Source organism: Myxocyprinus asiaticus, chromosome 10, assembly GCF_019703515.2.
Source record: "Myxocyprinus asiaticus isolate MX2 ecotype Aquarium Trade chromosome 10, UBuf_Myxa_2, whole genome shotgun sequence".
In the NCBI taxonomy this organism is placed as follows: Eukaryota; Metazoa; Chordata; class Actinopteri; order Cypriniformes; family Catostomidae; genus Myxocyprinus; species Myxocyprinus asiaticus.
This window is the reverse complement of record NC_059353.1, coordinates 43,891,807-43,901,965: the sequence shown is the minus strand read 5'-3', so window position 1 is coordinate 43,901,965 and position 10,159 is coordinate 43,891,807. Positions and strand designations below refer to the sequence as shown.

The following is a 10,159-nucleotide window of genomic DNA, read 5'->3' as shown; positions in this document are numbered from 1 at the left end:
ATGAGGAACTCATTTGTCTCTTTTGTAAGTCGCTTTGGATAAAAGCGTCTGCCAAATGAATAAATGTAAATGTAAATGTAACACACAAACGAGAGTTATTTATCGGCATATTATACTTGTTTGGCAACATGCCAATTTCATTACATGAAATGCACTGCAGAAAACAAAACAAACAAAGGACAATCCTTCTTTTAAGCACACGTTGTAAGTGGAGTTTATATTTATATTTTATATTTAGTTTATATAGTGTTAAATATGTAAAGCTCTTTTTAATATCAGCTCCTGTTTTTTTAACTATGTTGGTGTGCAGTCGACAAACTGTAAGAAAAAAGATAGATCTACTTTGTTCTTAGAACACTTTACTGAAGTCAATAGATATGTAGACACTTTTTTATACATGAAAACGTACGGATGTTATTGAAACTCAATATTATAAGACTATTATTGTTGTCTTTTGGTAAAAGTCATGCTCAGCAGCTCACAAACTGTAGGGAAATTATAGATTTGCTTTGCTATTATAATGCATAAAACCTCTACTAAAGTCTCTTTGTAGGTCTGTAGACATACACATTTTAAAGGATTAAAATGTTCTTTTGATCGTTGACTCAGTGACTAACTAATTTCACACAAGACATCACCAGGTGGCATCACCAGAAATAGTCACTGAACGAATTATTAAATGGATCTGAACTAATTTTGGTGAAGGTAATCAAAACATTCAAGCCACTTGGATAAATTAAAATCCCACAAGCACAGAGTAAAAAATAAAATTGTGCACATGCACAATTGCCATTTTTGTAATTGATTAAATAATTTATTCAAGGACTTGACTTGTAATCAGTCTTTTATTGTCATGTGTGAAACAGAATCAGCTGCTCCACAAGATACCCTTTATTTTTGCAGCTAATTTAGTTAAATTTTAAATTTAATTTGCAATACTTGAATCTTTAAATTACTTTAAAATAAAGGTATATAATACTTATATATTAATATAATACTTATATCATACTTGTATATTAATATACAGTATAGTGTAATATATAAATACTGCACTGTAAGTGTTGGGTCTGTGGGAGCCACCTACTGACAGCCCCTGCTTATATTCTTGTGAAAGGTACTTCGAGTGGGTTGCAGATAATTTTGTGAATAATCACCATGCAGCGTCCAAGTGCACGCGAGGGGAGGTACTAGCTATATACATATAACAGTATCTGAACATTCATCTGCCATTGGATATTCCATGACTGCCTGATCTCTGTTAACAATGACATACAGACTAAAGGTCACTAACGTTAAGTTACAGGTGTATAAGTATTGATCTGGCTGGCACATAAAACAAACTCATTTAGTGCAGAGGTTGCAAGCAGTACTCTTATCACCTGTATTCTTTGTTAAGTTCCTCCTTATTGCTGGTTGCTGTTTGCTCTTAGGACATTAGACTTTTTCTTTTTCAAATTTCTATATTAAATTTCTGCTTTTCTCTCCAAACAGCCGAACAAAGCTGCAGAGATGAGCACTTCTGAAGGACTCAAAAGTACCAAGGTCGTAGTGGTAGGTTCAGGCTTTGCAGGTTTGGCTGCTGCAGTGACGTTGGTCAAGGCGGGATTTCATAATGTCCTGGTTGTTGAGGCAAAGGATAGAATTGGAGGGAGAGTGCACACCACTAAACCGTTCACTGAGAATATCATTGAAGTTGGCGCTAACTGGATTCATGGACAGAAAGGAAACCCCCTTTTCCAACTTGCAAAAGAACAGAACCTGCTCTCGGAGGGGCCATCAGCAAGCAAGTTCATGTGCCTGACTCATTCGGTAACCCCTCGAGATTACTTTTTTAAAGAAGATGGAAAGCAGGTTTCCACAACGATTGTAGATCCAGTCTGTTCGCAGTTCAGCAAGCTCACCGCCAAAGCTTTTGATGATGCTCTTGAATGCAGGCACAGAGAGCTAACTCTAGGAGGTTATCTGGATGATGCCTTTGGTGAGTCGGCTTTAGCAGCGACAAAGGATTGCCAAATTGTTTTTGAATGGTGCAAAAGAACTGAATGTACAGATGAAGCCTGCTCTTCTCTATATGAGGTGTCTGCTTCGCAGATTAGTTATTACACTGCCTTAGAGGGAGGTTTCTTTAACACTTTGGGACCGGGTGGCTATCAAGCAATCTTAGATGTTCTCCTAAAAGATCTTCCTGCAGGAACTGTCAAGTGTAGTGCACCGGTGAAGAGCATCCAGTGGGATTTGATTAAAAAAGGGAAGCATGAAGGCCAGAATTATCCTGTTCGGATCATCTGTGAAAATGGACAGAGTTTTGAAGCAGACCATGTGATTGTCACTGTATCTTTGGGGGTCCTCAAAGACAAAGCAACAACCATGTTTGAGCCATCTCTACCAAAAACCAAACTCGCCGCAATTGAGAATCTCGGCTTTGGGATAGTGGACAAAATCTTCCTGTATTTTGAGGAAAGGTTTTGGCCAGAAGACTGCACTGGGGTTCAGCTGGTGTGGGATGAGGGCCCTGAAGATAAAGACGTTTATCAGTCTCTGCAAGAAGGAGAAGCCTGGAAAAAGTTGTGGTTCAAGAAAATCACTGGTTTTGATACGGTGGCACGTCACCCCACAGCCCTGTGTGGCTGGATCACTGGTAGAGAAGCATTATATATGGAGACGCTTCAGGACAGTGAAGTTGGAGCTATCTGTGTGAGGTATGGTATGTGACATAGATGGCAATATAAAATTAATGTCATTCTATTGCAAAATGCAAGACAATTACATTAATTTCATTCAGAGGTATTTGTAATAGAGATCAGTCTAGGTTTTTCAAGACAGCAAATAAGATACAACATTTCTTAAAGGGATAGTTCACCCAAAAATGAAAATTCTCTCATTATTTACTCTCATGCCATCCCAGATGTGGATGACTTTCTTTCTTCTGCTGAACACAAAGATTTTTAGAAGAATATTTCAGCTCTGTAGGTCCACACAATGCAAGTGAATGGTGACCAGATCTTTCAATCTCCAAAAAGGACATAAAGGCAGCATAAAAGTAATCCAAATATATCCAGTGGTTAAATCTTCAGAAGCAATGATAATTGTGGGTGAGAAACAGATAAATATTTAAGTCTTTTTTACTATAAATCTCCACTTTCACATTCTGAAAGTGAAAGTGATAGTGGATATTTATTGGAAAAAAGGACTGAAATATTGATCTGTTTCTTACCCAAAGTGATTGCATGGCTTCAAAAAACATATATTAAACCACTGGAGTCGTATGTATTACTTTTATGCTGCCTTTATGTGATTTTTGGAGTTTGAAAGGTCTGGCCACCATTCACTTGCTTTGAATGGACCTACAGAGCTGAGATATTCTTCTAAAAATATTTGTTTGTGTTCAGCAGAAGAAAGATGAGTAATGAAAGTGAGTAAAGGGTGAGATAATTTTCTTTTTGGGTGAACTATCCCTTTAAAATAAAAAAACATGTTTTACTCAATAATTACTTATAATGAACAAAAATAAATAAATAAAAAAATCAAACAGAAATGTTGTATTATCCATTTCCAATGCTTTTGTTAGATTTTGGAACACTTCTGGTAATAGGCCAAACTGTGTGATTGTTGACCGATGCAGACAATGATGAACTGCTCAAAGTTTAGGTCTCTGCAGAACAGTAATGTGTGTTTTCAAATCTGTGGGCATTTTCAAACCGGGATGGGCGTTTCTAAACTATCCAATGAAAGTAGGGAATCTCAGTGTAGAAATCAGTGGGCATTTCCAAACAAAATGGGCATTTCTAAATTAACCAATGAAAGTAGGGAATCTCAATAGTTTGAAAACGCCCAATGATTGGGAAAAGCACATTTTTGTTCTGCAGAGATATAAGTCTTAATTATTGGCCGATTAGTGGCCATTGCCCATATTGACCTGTTTCAGTGACTTCAATTTTTTTATTACAATGTGTTACATGACATACATACCTTTATACAGTATGGGTGTTATGAATAACATCGTCCTATGTGCATTTCCAGATTAATTGTATCCAAATTTATGGTGTTATAAATGTAATTGACATGTGTACAGATAACTGACATGTCTGAATAAATGAGCAAAGACCCACAAGTGTTTTTATCCTTTCTCTCCCCCTTCATTGTTGCTTGCCTTTGGTGAAATGAAATGCCACTTAAAAAATAAACTTTATTGAAAGAAAAATTACATTTAGTCTCTAGTAATGAAACAGCAGTATTACCTTTTCAAGTTTTATAAATAGAAAAACAAAAATTGTCTTTTGTCGCATCCCACAGCGTAGCACATTGAAGGTAAATGGAATGTTGGTCACAAACATGGCAGCGCGGTCATACAGTGACGTCACATGAAACAGGTCAATATCAGTCTATCTAATCTGCAATACAGGCTATATTGCATGTGTTGTTTTTTTGTTTTTTTTTTTGCATTTTTTTTTTTGCATTTTTTTATTGCTGAAAATCTCTGTTTATGTCTTTAAAGGTTGCTCAGGTCTTTCACAGGCTGGTCGGTATCAGAGGTCTCAAAGACGCTGATATCAAGATGGGGTCATGATTACCATGTCGGTGGCTCCTATACATTTATTCCTCATGGTGTTGATGGAGAGAAAGCACACAAGGCATTGGCGTCACCTCTTCCCCCTAAAGCTAAAAGCAGAGGGAGGAAGGTAACCTCTCAACTTCTTTTTAAATCAATTAATTCATATTGTGTCAGAGAGAATCTTAGTACAGTATTATAGGGCTTTACTGGTTGTTTAGATCAGTGTTACTATCAGAAATAATTAATAATTATTTCTTTAGTTATTAATTAATATTTAAATTAATTAATTGAATCTAACTCATTAAAACCTCATATGGGGCTCCAGTAAATGTAGTGTGCTACGTTTAGGAGTGGGGTTTGGTTATTAGCAATAATTAATAATTATCAAAGATAATTATTACTTATTAAAATCAATAGAACATTGATGAGAATCAATGTTAGCTTTTCCTAATCCTTTAAATCAACAATTAAAGATAATCGTTAATTGTTAACATCGATGAAACATTAATTAAAATTAACACTAGCTTATTGATCATTCAGATTCAACAATCATCAAAGATAATTATCAATTATCAAAAATCAACAGAATATTAATAAGGATTAACATTGATGGGGCACCACCCTGGAATCAGGGACTAATAACCAGATAGTATAACAGTCTCAATATTAGATTGTTTTCTTAGGAAAATCGACATCCGAAGAATATCGATTTTCGGGAAAAAAACAATGAATGAAGGCTTGAATCCGAGCACTGACATCCCATCAGCATGACACAGGTGTATGCAAAACAAACCAAAACACTTCTCTTTGTAATATATACAAAGTTTATTTATGCAGTAATATCAATTAATAATTAATACAATGCAGTCAATAAACTTCTGACTTACAACTACAAACTAAACAGTGATATGATTAGATATGGAAATCAAAATAATCCTATAACACATGAGGGTGTGTGTGTGTGAGAGAGCGAGTGTGTGTGTGTGTGTGTGTGTGTGTGTGTGTGTGTGTGTGTGTGTGTGTGTGTGTGTGTGTGTGTAAGGAGGGACACGCACAAAATGGCGGATGTGACTCTCGTGGAGAGTATGTCACGTGAGACTTCTGTCCAGGGAATATGGCCGCGAATGTGGGTGGAGAGAAACCAGTCAATGACGTCTACCAGTCACCACATGTATCCGCTTGTACGATAGCTTAGGGACAAAGCTGAGCTTTATCACGAAGCTATCTACGATCCAAAAATGTGTGCCAAAATGTTTGTGAGGGGTCGCGCGTGTGTGTGTGTGTGTGTGTGTGTGTGTGTGTGTGTGTGGGTTAGTACGAGAGAGCGAGAGAGAGAATTAAGTGACGGCCCCAAAGCCGATTTCGCGATCGTGGGAGAGAAAGCAGCTGTTAGTTTATCACTCAGAGACGAGGTGGACGGCGCGTAAACAGTCCCGCGTTCTTTGATTCTTTAATGGATAAACTCAGTTTGCCGGTCCCGCAATGGCAGAAATGCACAACAGCCCACTGTGGTTGGACCACAATACAGCAAATCAAATTTGTGATAATTAATACCCTGAGTATTAATAATGAGCGGACATGGCGGTCCGTAAACTGTACAAGCAAAAACCTTGAAACACAAGAATAACACACTATAATATTCTATCTCTGCCCAGATGTAAACCTCTTACTTGAATCGCATGAGGATACATGTGGAATGTGTGTTCATCCGTCCTTTAACTCAGACTCAGTTCCTCGAGGCTTGTGTGATGACAGGAGGCCGTTTCCTTGCTCTGTCAGCGGGCAGTACGGCTGCTGATTCTCGGCGGGCTGGCGGAGAAATCAGAAACGTCGACTTGATTGAAGATGGAAGAGAAATCTTTAATCTCTTCACTTCTGCAGGCAAACGGATGAAGATGCTGATTGCTCGGCGGTCTCCTTCGGATCTGTTAGAGTGTTCGGTTGAACACAGAGTAATCTCAACTCGTCCAGCGAGATGGAGATTGTATGGCCACAGTTTCAAGTCGGACGTTACTTCCTTGTGCCACGAGACTGCACCTGAGAGCAGCGATGAGCTGCGTCTATACATGGTGAGCAAAGTTGCTGGAAGCAAATCCCGGAAGCATTTCAGAGGTATTTCTACTCCTGATGATGTCATGGTTGAGGTGCGTTCTGTTGTGTGCCTCATCCAATAGGAGTTGAGAGTTTGATCCTTTAGTGAGCAAGGCTTCATGGGATTTGTAGTCTGTTTTGGACTCCCTTTTTTCCCTTTTGATTTTGGTGCGGTTTTTATCAGTAAGATTTACGACCTGGTATGCGGGGGCCTGAGTTAGGTTTTACGACTTGTGTTAGGCCTGCCTTTGTCTTCTATCTGAATACATGAGGCCCAACAGTATCTTGTATAAGGGTTTACTTTTCATGTAATTACAGTAAATACTTGAAAGGTAATGACTTGGAATGGCTAGTAGCCTGGAGAAGCATCGCCAGCACTTCCGGTCACTGATATTTGGGGGAGCACGGCCATCCGTTCGCCTTCTCCCGACAGCTCCGTGACACCTGTCAAGGGTGGATGCTGGCTGAAGATTGCAATGCCAAGGAGCTGCTTGATCTAGTGGTACTGGAGCAGTTCATTGCCCGGCTACCGGAAGGGACAACGGAGTGGGTCTAGTGCCACCTACCGGCATCGCTGGACGAGGCAGTCTAGCTGGCTGAGGACCATATGACAGCTTATCCAGGGCCTGGCGAGCCCTCTTCTCTCTCTCTCTCTCTCTCACTCTCTCTTCCCTCCCTGCCCCTCATCCCGTTCCTGTTCCCTGGAAACGGGGAATTCCTTTACCGAAAATCGTTCACCAGTCCCGTGGACCGTTCATCCCACTGGCTTTCCCTAACTCTCTCTGTTCTCCCCCAAATGCTGGTGAATCCGCTACCACGTGTGTGGGCTTAAAGTCTGGGCCGGTCTTTTGGAGCTGCGGGGAACCTAGGCATTTCCAGGACCAATGTCCCATGATGGAGGTGGAGACATTGGTCCGGGTCCCCCATGCACCACAGGCCACCCCTCATCGAGTTGGAGTGTACCAGATACCTGTGAGTATAAAAGGGGTACATGTCAAGACTTGGTGGATTCAGGTTGTAATCAAACCTCCATTCACCAAAGCTTGGTTCAGTCTGAGGCTTTGGATACAAGCTGGTGGATGAAGGTAAGGTGTGTGCATGGGGATATTTACGATTACCCATTAGTGATGGTCATCATTCAATTTCAGGGACAAAAGCATAGTGTCAAGGCTGCGGTTAGTCCCCGCCTCACCCATCCACTAATCTTGGGTATGAATTGGCCGGCATTTACCACTTTATTGAGGGAAATTTGTGTGGATGGGTTCTGTAACAAAGTGTCTTGGTGTGTGGTTTGCGACTTGCTGGCTGTGGAGGGGGATACGAATATGAATTTTTGGGGATTAAATCGATTCATACCAGCATTTACCCCCCCCCCCCCCCCAAATGGACGGCTTGGTCGAACGATTTAATCAGACCCTAAAGAATATGATTCATAAGTTCGTGCACGAAGATGCTCGAAATTGGGACAAGTGGCTCGAGCCCTTATTATTTGCAGTTCGTGAGGTCCTGCAAGCCTCCATGGGGTTCTCCCCATATAAATTACTGCGTGGACGCCGACCCCATACAGGGACCTAGTATGGAGGGACCTTGAAGGAGGGACCTTCAAACTTCAAAAACGAAATTCAATACGTTCTTGACCTGAGAGCAAAACTCCACACGCTGGGGCAATTAATACAGGACAATTTGCTCCAGGCTCAAGAACGTCAAAGCCGGCTGTAGGGGTACTCGGCTACAGGAATTTACACCGGGAGATAAAGTTCTTGTATTACTCCCCACATTGGCAAGGACCCTTTGAGGTCACACAGCGAGTCGGGGAAATCGATTATGAGGTTAAATGAACAGATAGAGGCGGAGGACATCAGATTTACCACCTCAATCTCTTAAAACCATGGAGAGAGGTGAAAATTCTGTGGTGATGGGGGCATGGCCGTGTGGCATCTGTGGAGAGCGAGGCCGAGAGAGTGAGTGCGGTAAGTGGTTGGCACCTGTGAGAAATACAGCTGTTTTGTGTTTGCAGTGAGAGCGGAGAGTGATTTAAAGGGCGATCCAGACCACCAGAGGGAGAGCGAGAGACGCACGCAGCAGAGCTTATGTGTGTGCATTTATGACATGCTGAAAAGCAAACCGTTTGGTGTGTCACTAAAAAGTGTGTGAAGAATACCTTTATGTTGGATTGTTTGCCTGGCTTCCACTTCCTCTTTCATAAGAGTCAGAACCTGTCACAAATTCATTGGCCACAAAGTGTGGGATCCCTGAACTTCATACAAAATATTAGAAGTTTTTAAAGGGATAGTGCACCCCTATATATATGTCAGCATATACTGAACTGATCCTCATGTTGTTGCAAACATGTATGACTTTTGTGTGAAACACAAAAGGAGATGTTAGGCAGAATGACAACCTCAGTCACCATTCACTTTCATTATATGGAAAAAAGATGCAATGAAAGTGAATGGTAACTGAGGTCCTTTAGTCTTTTATATCCCTTGATTATTACAAACAGTCGCATATCCTGTTAAAGTTGAATAACATTGTAATAGATAATTAACAAAGTAAAATTTCCAAGGTCAAGCAATGGTAAAATGATCCTCTCTGTGTGGTCTCTTTCTGAAGGATCTACAGGTGTTGTTTGCTGGTGAAGCTACACATGTGAACTTCTACACCACTACTCATGGAGCTTACCTCACCGGGGTCAGAGAAGCGCAAAGACTCATAAGCCATTACTCTGGTTGAACAGGAGAATATATACCTTGGTTTCATGAATATAACATTAATATAAGTGTATTACATTTTATAGACTTACTCTTACACCCTATAGACTTACACAAGTTTTGCATTTAAATGATCCACAGAAAGTTTATAGCTACCTGTAAAACTACATAAGTGCTTACATTCAACTGTACAATGCAAATTTCTATCCTGTTAATTGTTAAATATATCCTCAGCTATGTGTTGTTTTTGAAGTACTGATGAAGAAATATTCTCTCTGAGTCTAAAGCAATGTTGAATCTTATTTTCATTCTTTAAATAAATTATATATATATATATATATATATATATATATATATATATATATATATATATATATATATATATATATTAAATGACTACATTTTTATTACATGGTGTCAACAATGTCGAGTTCAAATTCATCTGAACTGATCAGAATAAAACAGAATGAATCAGATAATCAGATTAGAGTAAAAAGAATCTTATTTCCATCAAAAATGTTTTTTTTGGGGGTTTTTTTTTTTTGTTTTTTTTTTTTTTAAAGTGTTTTCATTAAATCTTGTTATTAATAAATACAACTATTTAACACAAAAGAGTTGACTCATTACCACATTTTGCTTGTATTTTGTATTTTTTTAAGGCCTAGTTTTGAAAGTAATAAAATTCTAAAATGGCCATAATTATAGATGGAAAACATTTGGTCCCTATAACATGTGGAGGTCTTATGGTCTGTAATGACAGTGTCTTATTAAAATAGTAGAAAATAAAAACAAGCATGGAGGGAGT

General features: G+C 39.3%; 1 protein-coding gene across 1 annotated transcript; it reads left to right on the top strand.

Moving 5' to 3' along the window:
- On the top strand, positions 1–9,376 carry LOC127447602 (spermine oxidase-like). The gene is made up of 4 exons (XM_051709542.1): positions 1–24; positions 1,492–2,699; positions 4,496–4,679; positions 9,257–9,376. Exons 1-4 carry the CDS (start codon positions 1–3, stop codon positions 9,374–9,376), a joined length of 1,536 nt encoding a protein of 511 aa, XP_051565502.1.
- Positions 9,377–10,159: the final 783 nt, after the last annotated feature.

Coding starts and splice junctions, on each gene's coding strand:
- LOC127447602 (XM_051709542.1), top strand. CDS start 1: ATGAGGAACTCATTTGTCTCTTTT. Junction 2,700..4,495: donor GTTGGAGCTATCTGTGTGAG/GTATGGTATGTG, acceptor ATGTCTTTAAAG/GTTGCTCAGGTCTTTCACAG. Junction 4,680..9,256: donor CTAAAAGCAGAGGGAGGAAG/GTAACCTCTCAA, acceptor CTCTTTCTGAAG/GATCTACAGGTGTTGTTTGC.